Source organism: Synchiropus splendidus, chromosome 18 (assembly GCF_027744825.2).
Source record: "Synchiropus splendidus isolate RoL2022-P1 chromosome 18, RoL_Sspl_1.0, whole genome shotgun sequence".
Taxonomy (NCBI): Eukaryota; Metazoa; Chordata; class Actinopteri; order Syngnathiformes; family Callionymidae; genus Synchiropus; species Synchiropus splendidus.
Window position 1 is genome coordinate 14,009,560 of NC_071351.1, and position 15,487 is coordinate 14,025,046.

At 43.1% G+C, this 15,487-nt stretch overlaps 1 protein-coding gene across 3 annotated transcripts; it reads left to right on the plus strand.

Moving 5' to 3' along the window:
* The first annotated feature begins 269 nt into the window (after positions 1-269).
* Positions 270-14,888, plus strand: LOC128749217 (sodium- and chloride-dependent taurine transporter-like). Of its 3 annotated transcripts, none has more exons than XM_053848586.1 (14): positions 270-447; positions 5,556-5,785; positions 5,854-5,988; positions 7,198-7,432; positions 7,640-7,772; positions 7,988-8,122; positions 8,554-8,657; positions 8,751-8,875; positions 9,761-9,873; positions 11,099-11,236; positions 11,589-11,691; positions 12,749-12,849; positions 12,939-13,109; positions 13,218-14,888. In XM_053848586.1, exons 2-14 carry the CDS (start codon positions 5,557-5,559, stop codon positions 13,371-13,373), a joined length of 1,878 nt encoding a protein of 625 aa, XP_053704561.1. In that variant the 5' UTR covers positions 270-447; position 5,556; the 3' UTR covers positions 13,374-14,888. The 3 variants fall into 3 exon arrangements, with proteins under 3 accessions (XP_053704561.1, XP_053704559.1, XP_053704560.1); XM_053848584.1 differs by lacking the exon at positions 270-447 and adding an exon at positions 661-807; XM_053848585.1 differs by lacking the exon at positions 270-447 and adding an exon at positions 2,581-2,842.
* The last annotated feature ends 599 nt before the right edge of the window (positions 14,889-15,487 follow it).

The following is a 15,487-nucleotide window of genomic DNA, read 5'->3' on the forward strand; positions in this document are numbered from 1 at the left end:
TCCAGGAAGTTGTAGTTTTGTGGAGGAACACTCATTCATTCATCGGTTAGACGTGTTGATTTCAGTCCCCTTTACTTCGCACTCATCAGATCAATGGGGCTTTCCCTTTTATCAGTTAAAACAGTTAAATATGACATAACATTCAACTAATGGACCTGAGTGGATAAAGGATATCCTCCAAGTGTTCCTTCAGATAAGAAAGGTCGTTTTTCTCTGCCAAGCTCTGCAGCTGTGGTCACCTTTGTGCTCCATTTATGTCATACAAATGCTAAATGATAGTACATATTTGCATTTTTATTTGAACCAGGTGACATCATCCCAACAGTTGTGGGTGTAGCACTGTCGTTCCTCCCTCGCTAGAACAATACACTTCATTGACCAGTCAAAGTCCATCACTAACCTCACTTTTCAGCTGGGAGAAAGGGAAGGGGAACATTTTAAGATAAGGTAAGGAGCTCAGTCATATGGCAGACACTCAGATCAAAGCTGATTCTATGCAGGAAAGGGAGCTGCTTCAGAAGATCTATCTTTATGCAAGAAAATCTAAAATGATTCCCTGATGTTGAGTCTTTATTATGTTTACTATTACTATAGAAATATCAATGTTATAATCTGATACTATTGCTGTGTGGATCAGGTGAAAACGGCACTGTCTCTTTAAGAAGTGTGCGTGGAGAAGCTGGTGATTTTCCACTCAAACTGATATTAAAGGACCCCAGCGACGAGAAACGTGGTGCACATGTGAACAAACATGCCATATCAATTCACGTCTGTTTTGACTGCGAGCCAGGAAGAACGAGCAGGAAGGTAATGTGCTGTTGATAAAATAGCGGGATCCCGTGATGACGTTTTCTTTTTAAATGAGCACACTTACATCGATAAAAGAGACTTGTAGTATTCTATGGACTGTTTTTTTTTTAAGCGCGGTGGGAAAGGTTTTCTCTTTCAATATGACGTGATGCGTTCAGGCGCATATTCTAACGGTCGAATAACGGAGGATCATTCCCACCCACTTCTCGCACCTTTGAGCCACCCACTTACATGAATGTGTGCGCGGGGCTCAAGTAAGTCTAAGGCGTTTACATGCTTAAATCTTTCTCCCCACGACTTAACCTACTTTTGTCTCTGCCCGGTTTATGATTGATCGACGTGTGGCCCTTAATAACCTGCGGCCGCCTCGTTAACCTCGACAGGACGATGGCTGACGATAAATTCAGGGTCACTACAGACGGCGGCGATTTAGAATGTTTGTCGTCAAATTCAATCGCTTCATGATAAAGAGCCAGATTTATTGATACAGAGGTCATTTTGGGGGATTCTGAACACACCGCTGTGCATCATTTCTCATGCATTTAAAATAAATGGAGCTACTTTTGGCTCCAACAACTGTCTCCTTGGGGGAACCGGAGAGTTACTCCATCCTGCCCCCTTGACCTATGTTGATGTGGGGGGGCTTCAGAAGAGTTGCGAGGGGGTACCTTGGAATTTGGACTTGTGGGGGCTCGCTTTGAGCGGATATTCGATCCTGTGTGTCCACAAACTAAATCTTACTACTGTAAGTAGGGTTTGTTTTCAGTTGGGGGTGTCGTGCCTTGTCACATTGAGTCTGGTTTTCTTGGAAATAGTTAACGGTTCATGAAGTAATATGTTGACAAAATGCGCCAACTTGCACTGACGTGTAGCGGAATATTGTTCTCTTAATTTACTTTTTTTTTTGGGAAGATTTATGTCGCTCAAATTTATATCGAACCAAATAAAGCGGTACTGAAAAATATTTTTCTGAAGTCTTTTTTAAAAAAAAAATTTAATAGAAGTGATTATGCTTAAAATCAAATTGAAAAAAACGTTTTATTTATTATTTCAGTTTTAATGCAGTGAATGGAATTTACAACTAAGGGCCACAGTGCAATTATACATGATTCACCGTCTCTAATAGTAATGAATTAATGTTAACTCCATATTGCACTGCAAAAATTAATGCCCTCGATTTGGTCAATTACAATAGCAAAACCAAGAATATACTATAATTTTCAAGGTAGTTTGACTCAAAATTATAGCCATCAACATTTTGTATTAATCATAAATAGTAAATGAAGTGACTTTTAACATCCCTTAAACTGTATATTGACAACTGGATTGTTGAATTTCAGGCCTCATTTCATGCGATGTATATGCAGGAAGCCAACAGGAAGTGTTACATAATCAGCCATGGACAAGAAAGTGACCGAAATGTGATGGATTATAGTGACATGCGAGGCTTGAAGTCAGTGTGCTTATCAGTGTCTCCCAGCGTGTGAGCAGTAAACGGCCTCTAAACCAGGACACATCGCCATATTAGGCTTTGTTATGACCCAATGTACTTGTTTACATTGCCGGTGTAATAACTTGGATGGGCGAGCGAGCAAAGAGACTCTAAATGTACCGTGAAGAAATATTACTTCTTTTTTTACGTTTGGCTTTCTTGCCTTTTATTTATATGTGGAAGATACATAAAAGGCAAGCCCTCCACCCCACTTCCCACCCTCCCCCTGTCCCTCTGACCAGCTTGTCCTCCCTGCATCTGTGTGTGCACTGGGCTGTGTGTGTGTGTGTGTGTGTGTGTGTGGTCAGGGAGCTTTGAGAAGTGGAAATTTACAGTCTCCCATGTTGGTACCTGAGTTGTCCGTCACAGGGAGTGCGCGTCCAATCTCTCCTTTGGATTTAATTGTCTTTAGCCAAGGGGCGGGGCCCACTGTCAGCTCCACTTTTTGTGACCCAGCGCGGCATAAAGGCGTTCAGAACAGTGGAATGGTGATAGCGGCTCGAGAGGAACGACATACACAGCCACAGCCATGAAGGAAATGTGAGTTTTCATTTCACCAAGTTGAGCTATTTCAATTGATTTTTATTTCATTCTAATGTATTGTCAAGAGGCTTTGCCGACAGAAAATGTCTGCTTGGCGTACAAGTTAACTAAAGGAGCCTCTGATTTAATCATCTTATGCCTCTTTAGACACATGTCTTAAAGGGAAATCTCAACGCTCTTATCAGTCGGGCAGATGGCTTCCTGCAGCAGGCAGGCAGGTGAAAAGCAGAGAGGGAGAACACGACGGGATGAGATGTGCGAGAAAGGATCCTGTTATGTAATGAGGTTTGGGGACTGAAAAAAGCTGCACGGGAAGAGATGGATCTGGGAAATGAGTACTCAGAAGGATGAGCGCTTTATTAGGGTGAGGAAGGCAAGATGTCCTGGGTGAGAATGTGTGACCAGGGCTGGGGGATATTGACAGAAGCACCTGCTGCTCAGAGGTTTTCAGTCTGGTGGAGTTGGTCATACATTCACTTGTTTGTTGACTTGTTTCTGACTTCCTCATTGTGTACTCTCCTTTTATTTACTTTGGTTTAGCAAATCCTAAAAATTAACAGAATGGATGGTGTTCTGGAATAGACATCAATCCCTTCCCCCCTCCACATGTCTCGCTCCGTTATTTCGGTCCTGTTACAGGGTCTTTTCATGTCGGGAAACGGGAGACGCCACTCAGTAATAACAAATCCTGGCTTTCTTGGAAAGGCGCATTACTGTATAAACACGCTGGGATCTTAAGCGGCTGTATCATTCTGAGAGCAACCGGGGCACCAGGATATCTGTTCCTTTTCTAAATTTGGAATGGGTGGACTGAGATGGGAGCATCAGAAAGAGCTTAATGGAAATTTTCCATGGGGTTCGAGGGAGTACTTAAAGAACTAATCAACCTTCCCTTCCGTTTCCTTAAGGGACAATAGACTTCCCAGCTGCATGACGTCCAACACTGAACACTCTATATAGGTTGCGTTTTCGCAAACAAACAGAGAAGGTTCCACAGATGCATTGATGTTTATATTTTCTGTTAGATAAAAGCCGCTCTTCGCATAGTGTCGGCGCCGTACATGTTTTCCTTCGTCATAAATCACGTGTTTGTCTCTAAAGTTCCATCGCCAGTTGTTGTGGATGTGCACTTCAAGCACCTGCTCTACTGAGATCCACTGAAAATTTTGTCTTGTCTCGTCCACGATGGTTGTGTTTGCCGTGAAACAGCGCCATCTGCTCTTTTGGTGGAGGAAGGTTTGGCATGAACATGGGCTCTTGAGAGCATTTGGCACTGAAGGCAAGCACGTTTGGCGCCTAAGCCAGGCGCCGGACCCGCGTAAACTGCTACTTTTATTTGACATGTGTAACAGAAAATATTTGTCAACAGCATTTCATTTGTGTTTACGAAATGCAAACAAGACACAAAACACAGCATCCATCCCTTGCAAACCATTGCGACCTTGTGTAATGCGCGTTTCTATGTGGAGTTTTGGCCTGATATCGGGCTCATACAAGTGCGTGTTTGACTGAAGATTACAAGTAAAGGAAACCTGTCAATTTGGATTTGTTTTTATTTTATAATCCATTTGCATTTACTGGTATTCATTGCTGTCTGTTTTAACCGATAATCTGGGGTAAGTAAATAATTCGATTTCTATTCACTGTAGTTAACGTTTGATCCTAATGTGTTAGACATTTATTCTCAATCATAATTCTGTTAAAATGACCAGTTTCATCCGACTGGAAGCAGGACGTACCTACCTTTATTTATTCAATCTCATTTGTCATGAAATTAAATATGATAGTAAGGATTTCCACAAGTGCTCCTAACATTAAAGTATAATTTTAAAAGTTTTAAATCATAAACATAGCATTAGCAGTGTCAGAGCTTAGCTATAGTATAGAACAGGATTTTCACATAAAAAGAAGACAAATGTCAGACGCTATTTAAAAAAATTGAAATTCACGTCCGACTGACTATATAATCTACTTCCTTATGTTCACTTGTTTTAATCTTTCCATGCATTTTGTTTTCCTCATCAAGTGATTTAAATTGTTTGCATTTCACTAACAAATATGGAGTAATCGAGACATCTATTTGCATTAAACAAATACTTCCATGTGAGTGTGACCACTGATTCAAATTAGAATTACAAAGTAAAAAAGAAGAGTCATTTGTGTTTGTGATATATATATTTTTTGTTTTTCTTTTTCTTTTTAGGATACGCCCTCAGCTTTGTTTTGACCTTTTCATTATGGATCGGGCCCACGCCTTATAAAAACAGTCCTGTTTTTTCTCCTCTTTCAGTTTGATCGCTGTCCAAACCATTGCGATGACAGATTGTTATTCATAAATCAGGTTTAGTAATTTATCATTCATAATCCACCTTACCTTGCCTTGTTGCAACACATACAGCACAGCTTGGTGGGAAAGAAGGAGCTTAAAAATTATTAAGTAGTATCATTTGCTTGTTGAAACCTTTTGCAAAAAGTTTATTAAAATAATATTTCATAAATATTGTGGTTCACTATACAACTTGTCTTAAATCTTTTCACATGCTGCAGCCTATATGTTTGACGGTCACAGCTGGAGTACATCTCAATATCCTCTCAGAAGTTTCACGAGACTTCATTTCCTTGCCTCCTGATTTTATCCTTTCTTGACTTACTTATGTAAAGTGCTCACAGATATATGCTTTCATGTTAAAAAAAAAATCTCTTTTCACAGCATGGCACAGAAAGAAAAGCTGCAATGCCTAAAGGACTTCCACAAGGACACCTTAAAACCCTCGCCTGGGAAAAGCCCAGGTACGCGGCCTGAAGACGAAGCCGAGGGCAAAGCTCCGCAGAGGGAGAAGTGGGCCAGTAAGCTCGACTTTGTCCTGTCTGTGGCCGGAGGATTTGTCGGATTAGGAAATGTTTGGCGTTTTCCTTATCTTTGCTATAAGAATGGTGGAGGTAAGCAGATCATTCAAAGAAGACGGTGAAAAAAGTTGCCGGTAAATATATGTCTCTCTATCAAACAGGTGCGTTTCTCATCCCTTACTTCATCTTCCTGTTTGGAGGGGGCCTCCCAGTGTTCTTCTTGGAGGTGGCACTGGGTCAGTACACATCAGAGGGAGGAATCACCTGCTGGGCCAAGCTCTGCCCCATCTTCACTGGTAAGCCAACGCACACACATAAGAATTAACTAAAACAAAAATGAGTTATTTTTTATTCCCCCTGATATATTCTAAGTAGTTGCTATGTGAATGGTAAAAATACAGGAAGCTGCCTAGCATCGGGGGCAGCTGTGATTTTGATTTTGGGGTCAAGTTCTCTTTGTGCGTCACAGCTCCGTGCTCCCATGTTGGCTTTTGTTTCACGCAAGACACTCCGGTGACAGTTGCGAGTATGAGGTGCCGCACTTGAGCGCTGTGGACAAGCTGTGGGGCACCTTGTCCTTACTCATGTTCACACAAAATACAGCAGGCCAAAAAAGATGGAAGCCGAATGGCACCGGATCTCCGGCAGCTGCCGATGGACTCCACTATTCGAAGAATGCTGAGATGGCTGTCTATCCAACTGGCACACCGCAACCAACCAGCCAATCACAAGGCTCCATTGTCAACCCCCCCCCGCCCCACTCCGCTAATGGGTTTCTAGTCATACAAAGAATGAAACATGCTCACACTTTCCACCCCTTTCGAGGACGTTAGATAAACTAAAAGTGACTATACCTTTAATCCTTCCTTTAGCTGACCTTGATTTCTATGGCCCTGCACCGCTCCCTCTCCTCAATGTGACAATGTAAACAGATTTATGTTTCTGACACATGAGGCACACTCAGTCCACACACATGCACAGACACATAGCTGCATGCCCCTGCTCCGGCTTGGCTCGGCACATTGCTTTCAAACGTGGGCTTGAAGAGGCGGGGGACGACAAGTTGATTAGTGATTATGTTAAAAATACACTTGAGAAGTTGAAGTGGGGCCAGGGGAACGGTCTGCTCGTAGCCAAGATGACTTAAATTAGCTCCAACGCGCTTCGCTGAATAGCAACATGTAGGTTTGGAAGTTTGTGATTAGACATCAGATCATAAAATAATAGTATTAATAATATTCAATAATAATATTAAATGTATGAAATGAAAATGAAAAGCTACCTCTGTGTTTCGAAAAACAATGACCATGCCAACAAACCAGCTTTAACTTCCTTGAGTAGTTCAACATCCAGCCTGGCACAAGCTCCCTCTCAAGGTCCCCTGAACTCCCCCAACTGGGCTGGATCTGACCTGAAAGTGACACAGCCGAAACAGAAAAACACTCGTATGAATCTGCGTAAACATGTATTTTGATTGACAGGTTGACTTCCTCTCTCCTCTGCAGGTATTGGCTATGCTTCCATCGTGATCGTTTCCCTGCTGAACATCTACTACATCGTGATTTTGGCATGGGGGCTTTACTACCTGTTCCAGTGCTTCCAGCCAGAGCTCCCCTGGGCAAAATGCAAGCAGCCATGGAACACTGAAAACTGTGTGGAGGACACAGTCCGCAAGAACAAAACCCTCTGGCTGGCGGCCAACATAACCAACTTTACCTCCCCTGTCACCGAGTTCTGGGAGTGAGTTTCCTCTGACAGTATGAACACTGTCCTGCTTTCTGTCTTATGTAAATCTGTTCAAACAGGCACCTTATGTAATATTTGTGTGCTTTGGTTAATGGGCTCATGCAATGAATAACTACGTTTACATTTCAGAAATCTCTGGTGGGATTTGAACCCAGTGATTGAGGTTTAGAGTCACTAAAATGTTTTGTTAATCCTCTGCAGGCGGAACGTTCTGAGCATCTCCACGGGGATCGAGGATGTCGGCCCCTTGAAGTGGGACCTGGCGCTCTGTCTGCTTGCCGTGTGGATCATCTGCTTCTTCTGCATCTGGAAAGGAGTCAAGTCTACAGGGAAAGTAAGACATTGGCTTTGGCATTTCCTCTGACCTCATGAACAACAGAAATACTCTACTTTGTGTCCCATCGTGGACGTGTGACCCGGTAAGTGGGTCAGAACTTAACTCAAGGTACTGATTAACGTATCTATCTTTTGAGTTTGTTTTCTTGCAGGACTGCGATGAAACTGTTTTGAAACTGAGTGTCATAACATGCGGTTTGTTTTCTTGACTAGGTTGTGTATATCACAGCAACGTTCCCATTTGTGATGCTGATCGTGCTGCTGGTGCGCGGCGTGACCCTGCCAGGTGCCAGCGAGGGGATCAAATTTTACCTGTACCCCAACCTCACCCGCCTGCAGGACCCAGAGGTAGGAGTTTTTCAAGCATGCACCATTTCGACAATGCCTTTCATACCTAGCTATTTTTTTGTTTTTGAGCTTTGAGTTGCCTTTGTTGGCTAGAAAAAACATTTTAGTAGCTCAGTCTGGCTTCTGTTGAGTCCCATTCTGCCAAGTGGTAGCAATAAAGTTCCTCTCCTTATGGGGGGTTTACAATGCCACCCTTCACTGAGATGGCAGCTGTGCCGTAGAGGATTGTGGGGCTCTCAGACTGTCCAAACTGTAAACATCTCTAACCTGAGTTCAGGAGGAACCTTACAAGGACATGTCCTCCAGATGCCCGAGAGTGTCGAAATGCAGAATTATCATACACATCTTCTGTGTCCCTTTTAGCAACCCCACACTACACAATAGACTTACATGACAGTGTGCCTAGCTTTACGTCAGCTGTTGCCTTGTAGGTGTGGATCGATGCCGGAACCCAGATTTTCTTCTCCTATGCAATTTGCCTGGGAGCCATGACGTCTTTGGGAAGCTACAACAAATACAAGTACAACTGCTACAGGTGAGAGACGTTCCTGCCCGGGGTAGAGAGAAAATGGGAACCTCGGTTCCGCTTGTGTACATTAACAACCTTCATGACATATGTGTGACATAGGGACTGTTTGCTGCTGGGAGGCCTCAACAGCGGTACCAGCTTTGTATCTGGCTTCGCAATATTTTCCGTCCTGGGCTTCATGGCACAAGAACAAGGGGTGGACATTGCCGATGTGGCAGAGTCAGGTACGAGGGTCCAAGGTTGATGGCAGCAGCGATGGTGGGCGCTGCTGTCACAAACAAGGAAAAGACGATTGGAATCTGGTCTATCAAGCGAGGCAAACCGAGTCAAGCACAGAGAGAAGCGACAATCCAGTTCTGAGAATTGACTGTAGGGGGCTGGCGTTTCGGCTTTCACTGTCCAGATGAGGCAGTTTGGGTTGAAGCGGAGATTTACGACACTTGTGGACCAGATGCCTAGTTTCAATTCTTAGACTCTGAAAGAGCTTATTTTAACTCTCGAATGATGCTGGAATGTGGAGGTATCGGCCATTGCGCACCCCTTGACAGAAAGCCCAAACAAAACTCTTCAATATCATTGTTGCCTAAAGGAGCTTTAATGGGACCTTCAGCACCATCAGATGTCCACTGACTTGTGCTCATGTCCAACATTCATGGAGTCTTGACCAGGGGACATTGTTGAGGAGATTGGCTTTCTTCTGTTAGTGACCAGCAGCACTGCTTAATAATCGCAGCCCTGGATCTCCACTGGTGGAATTCATGGATTCTCTCATAACTTTGTATTTCATGTGGACCTCCTTTCAGCATGCTTGCTTGGTTGTGTTAAACTCCTGCTCCTGAAACTGGAACTTGACGAGTAATACCAATATCGCCAAATTGCATGATCCAATTATTAAAGCCTCAGCGCTCACATGAAGGCTGAATTGAACTCGACGTTGAAGGAGCTTTCCTGTGGATTTTGGGGAATGCCGGACCCTGCACAGCATCTCTCGCTCCAAAGTTTTCAACGACTTTTCCGAATCTCTTTAATCGTCGCAACTTCAACTTCCATCTGAATGGTCAGTCAATCCTCCTGTCCTCTCTCCCTGCCCCCTATCTTTCTCCCTCCAGGTCCTGGCTTGGCTTTCATCGCCTACCCAAAAGCTGTGTCCATGATGCCGCTGCCAACCCTCTGGGCGATCCTCTTCTTTATCATGCTGCTGCTTCTGGGTCTCGACAGCCAGGTCAGTGCTGAATCTGGAGAAAGTAGCCCTGATCTGACCCAACATGGGCGTCTTCCAGGGACTGGATGGGAGATGCCTCTAGCTTTGGCATATGGTCTTCTATCGAGGCCTGTTCAGAGCCAACAGAGATATTCGTGAGGTTGAGTCATGCGACCCACAGGTCAGCCTACAGCAGATTACACCATCTGCCTCTGGGGCGGGTCCTTCGGTGTGACGCGATACCCCTCGGTAGGCGAGCTAATTTGTGGTTCACAATTCAACCGAAGAGATGGAGGTCTCCTGAGCAGTACAGCTCATGACACAGAAGCGTGAGGAAGATTCATCCCCCAAACTGTGGGTTAATTTGCGGTCTTTCTCAGCAAAGGGTGGTGTCTCTTCTTAGCTAGCTTTACCATCAAATGTTTCACTGTCACCAAAAAGATCTCACTGATTTGTTGTATTGAATGGTGAGTTGCTATCGTAAGTACAGGTGTTGCTCTTGTCAATCTAAAAGCACAATGATAAATTTAAATTTTGTGATTCACCTTTATTGCCTTAGAGCATGTGAACAATTGAACAACTGCTATGTGGTGTCATGCACAAGTATACAGTGCAGACCTCAGTACACCCCTGTGAAAGATCGCATTGCCAGTTTTATTTACGGGTGTATCAAGTTTTCAGGCATGCAAACCTCCTGTAAATCAGCCTCTTAGTGTATTTGATGTCATCAAGGTCTCGGGTTTCATGACATCTCAAAGATCTGAGTTTTGGCTGTAAATTCTTGACACATCGTCACTCTCTAATATTATATTTGAACGTCAAATATGGTGTCAAACTTTGCAAAAAGTCAACACCAAAGCGTGGAAAAGGCTTTTATGAATCAAGGCAAATAAGGGACATGAGTATGAAACTCCATTATATATCACATTTCGTACTTCTAAGTGTAATACTAGCCCGGTGCTAACTCAATACTGCACATGGCCGGCTGGTCATCAAAGAGTAGCACATGTAAATACTCATGCGACTGTGGCTATTTCTATGGCAGATGCAGCGGTGGGATGCTCTCACATTCACGGCTGCACCCCCTCACACTCTTGCTCCAGTCATGTGCGCTTTTGATGGGCTGAGGAGTCACGGTGGTGCACAAGTGATTCATTAATGTTGGTGTGGCAGCGAACCAAAAAGAGCTGCTGCTGTTGTCCATGTCTCAGAAGCATGCAATAAGATTTCTATTTTGTCTTCGCAGTTCGTTGAAGTGGAAGGCCAGATCACCTCCATCGTGGATCTGTACCCAGACCTTCTCAGGAAAGGTTACCGGCGAGAGATCTTTATAGCTGTGATGTGTTTCATAAGCTATCTCTTGGGACTAGCCATGGTAACCAAAGTAAGTCACTTCTCAGCTCTTGTTTAGAAAAGAAAAGGTGACTCAATGGCAGAGATATCGCCACTGTCTTTCCACTTGCTGCTGCTTTTGTTATGACCAAATATGGCCTCCCACACGTTCAGCACACACATCCACTGTGTCTAAATGGAACAATTTGGTATGCCGTTTTCCGTTTATCAGTTATGCTTCAATGACGCTTCAGCACCTGTTGAACTCTGCCTCTGTTGGTAGGGTGCCAAAATTCTTCAGCTTTCCCACTTCCCCACAACATTAACAGCCCCCACCCGGGTCTATGTGTTCTCCGACTGACTTTCTCTCCACATAACTAATGCAACTCTTTTCTGTTTTCCAGGGTGGCATGTACGTGTTTCAACTCTTTGACTACTATGCAGCCAGTGGTGTGTGCCTTTTGTGGGTGGCATTCTTCGAGTGCATCGCTGTAGCCTGGGTTTATGGTAAGCGAGAGGGACTGATTTTTAAAGTCATGACTCTTGGACGACGGCTGAACAAAAGTGTCATTGTTGTGATTCGCCTCAGAGTTGTAAATAACTACATTAAGTGTGTGCTGATGGAACTATGGGCTGGGTCTAATGCTGAGCTGTGATTGGTCGGTATTGTTGTGGTCAAGACAGTACGAGTGAGGACAAACGCGTGTGAAAAAGAAAGCAAGAAAGCTGTACATTTAAAAGGAAGCTACTGACATCTGTGTGGGTTCCGCAGTAAGAAATGAATCAGTTTTATGATTTAGTACGTACAGATTTTTATTCTCTCTTACAGGGCAACATTGGTTTACTTTAAAATAACCATCAGGAGCAGCTTTACATCTCCCCTGATCATTACAAAATCCCCCACAACTCAAGTGGTTGGCTCATGATTAGCAGGGCTCACTCACCAAGGTCTAATCGTGGAGTGGAGTGCTGCCACTTAGGACACATTTGTGTTGTGGGGATGCACGTAAGCGTCCGGTGAGGTGACGTGACTGCCACAGCAACAGGAAGTAAGCACAGCGGAGATTTTATTCTATTTTAAAAGAGGTGAAAATGTGGCAACACATTTATGGCTACGCTGATAAAGAACGTCCTGACCGATCTCTTTTTGATAAGAGAAATAAAGGCTGCGAGCCATAGGCTAAAGTGGAAACTCGAATATGGGCTTGTAGTATTAACAACTTATAGCATGACAACGAAGTTGGAAGTGGATGTTTTGGTTTGAAACAATAGCAGTGGTCCATGTTACCTACTGGTACGCCTGATGCAGCAACGTTGCACTTATTGCCTCACAAAAACACGTCCTGCTGGGTCAGTTTAGAGAGATAAAGATGAGACTGTTTACATTTGTACATGACCGTGAAGGGTTTATAGCCGACGGTTTGATAAGGACCTGTAAAAGTGCATATGCCAGAGGTCCATTTTACAGATGAATCCAGTAAAAACATCACGTGTGTTTATGGTCTTCAGAGATGATTTTACAAGTGACCTTTTTTTTTTTTTTTATTTTTTTTTTATTGTGTAGGAGTTGACAACTTCTATGATGCAGTGGAGGACATGATTGGCTACAGACCAAACCCATGGATGAAGTGGAGCTGGACCATAATCACTCCCGTCCTCTGCCTGGTAAAACTTTCCATTTCTTTATTGGGTTTTGAAGAAAGAATGAAATGGTTCACGGGCGTCGGAATTGTAACGTGGTTTTGGTTTTACAGGGCTGCTTTGTCTTCTCGCTGGTGAAGTATAAGCCCTTGACCTACAACAAGGTGTATGAGTACCCGGACTGGGCCATCGGCGTAGGCTGGTGTTTGGCGCTGGCTTCCATGATATGTATCCCAATGGTGATGGTCATCAAGATCTTGCAGTCGGAGGGACCCCTGATTGAGGTGGGTGGAACCTACATTGATATTGACAAGTAGCACATCAAAAAAAATAATTCAAGATTTGGATTGCCAAATGTAAACATCATTAATAAGTGTGTCTCCATCCCACAGAGGATCAAGGCGGTGGCGGCCCCGGCGAAGTCTGGTGTCAGCTCCCGGCCCAAGGAGTACAACTTAAAGGGCAGCGAGCTGATGCAGCCGCTGGACCCCAACGGGAACAATGGCTTGAACAAGCCACCCCACACCATTGTAGAAACAATGATGTGAGCGCTCTCTGTGAGAGGAATATGATTTGACGTGCTTTCCGTATTATTCATATGCTAACTTTAATGACAGTAGGTTTACAATGTCTGTTTTTTTCATGGTAGACAAAATAATGGGATTACGATAAAAAAAAAAAAGATATATTGTTGTCGTAAGTTTTGGCTCTGGTAAATTGTATTGTATATTTGCGATCCTGTTGTTGGTGTTACAATTGTTCCGGCTGTAGTTGACACTGAGCTCAGATTAGGCTTCTTTAATGTTTACTAACTTTCTGTTGATCGCAGAGAGACCAGGAAGTTGCTCATTTTGAGAAACGTCATGTGTAAAGCTAATCAATATCGACACAGGAGTTTTTAAACTTATAACTTGTGAAGATGATGCACTAGATTTGAATTCAGTGTAAGAAGAGAATGTTTTAGTACTGCAGGTAACTTAACTTTAACTGTACTCACACAATATTCTGAGAGCACTTAAAACGCCTTGAAATACTTCCCTGTCTTGCCTGGCATGTTAGCATTGGTGCTAAGAGAGAAAGAAGTCGGGCCTTTGGTTTGTAGAGTAAAAGGCATTATGATGGACAGCCCTCGTAACTAGTGAACAAAAAAAGAAGTTGACTACGTTATGTAAAGTCACGTGCACACAGTACTTGTGTTTTTATGAATGTACTCATGCTGGCAGCGGAAGCTGGCTGGCCACATCACTGAACCAACTTGTTGAGCTCTTGGCTAAAAGATATGCAAAACTAAATCAAAAACAAAAGGGGAAAAAAAGGAAAATGACTATGTTAAGAAAAAAAGGGACGTGTTATCATTAGAGTATTTCTACATTGCCTGAGTGACTACTAAAGTCAGTTGCAGTGCATTTAAAAAAACTCTCTTTGCACTTTATATGTCATAACACCTCGGTTACGTAGTTATTGTCTCATGCAACTGCAGTAAAACTTTAGAGATATTTTTACTAAACCATATCTGTCGTAGACATAAAACATTTCAGTCTGGTGTCCTTTCACCTCTTAGTTCAGGTTCATGGACCGCCTTCAACTGCGACAGCATCGCGCAAAGTGACATAGGAATCAAACAATTCAATAACAGACTAGTCTCTCAAATCTGCTTAGCTGTAGTATCATAGAAATTGAATTGTTTTTACATCACATTTGCCTTTTGTAACAATTTTATACTTCATCATTCAACCACTATCACTTATATTACTACTGATAGCTAAGGACAGTTGTTTTGTAAATATTGATCCTTGTGATTTGGGAATGTATCATGTGCACAAGCAAATGTAAGCATATCATAATTGACAACTGGATTTGAGATGGAGCAAAACATACTTTAATTAATTAAAAATGCTAACAAATTGTCCACAACACGAGCCACTACAGAACACCGTTGATGTGTAACAGTCTTGTGCTACTCTCAAATTTGAAGTGTACCAAAGTATTTTTGTAACACTATTGTCCCCTTTTAGATGCACATTGCATCATGTAGATGGAAAATAAAACATATTTTTCTTTTAGCTGCCAGTGTGAGTTTTTATTGACCTCTGTTTTTTCTCGAAATGGCAACCTTTGAGCAGCTGTAGTCGCCCTACTGCCGTCTTTGAGTCCACCACTAGATGGAATTTTACACACCACGACTTTGACTGGAAGGGCACCGTGGCATAAATAGGTCATTACTGAGAGTCGATGTGGCATGTGTCACCCAGATTAGATTCAAGATTTCTATTTCATCAATCATCAGTGACACACAAACCCTGCAGGGATCACTTTACAGCCCAGCAGCTGTCAAAGGGACATAACTGGACATTGAGACACTCCGGTGCTTATCGTTGGTTTCTTGCTTAGAATGAGTCGGATCTGTGCTTTTGGTTTTAAAATGTGTCGCGGTGACTCATTGCCCTAGATTTGAACTTCCTCCAGCAGAGTCCAGTGACATCCATTTCCCAGAGATAACGCTATCTGACAACTTTATTACTTCCAATTATTATCCCAACCGTAGACTCTAATGAGAACATTAGCTCACAAGGAAAGCGGAAATGTAACTTCAGTTAACGAACAAGTGTTCCAACAGGTTAACACACTTCTACAGGAGTTCCCTTCATCCACTGGGACGGCA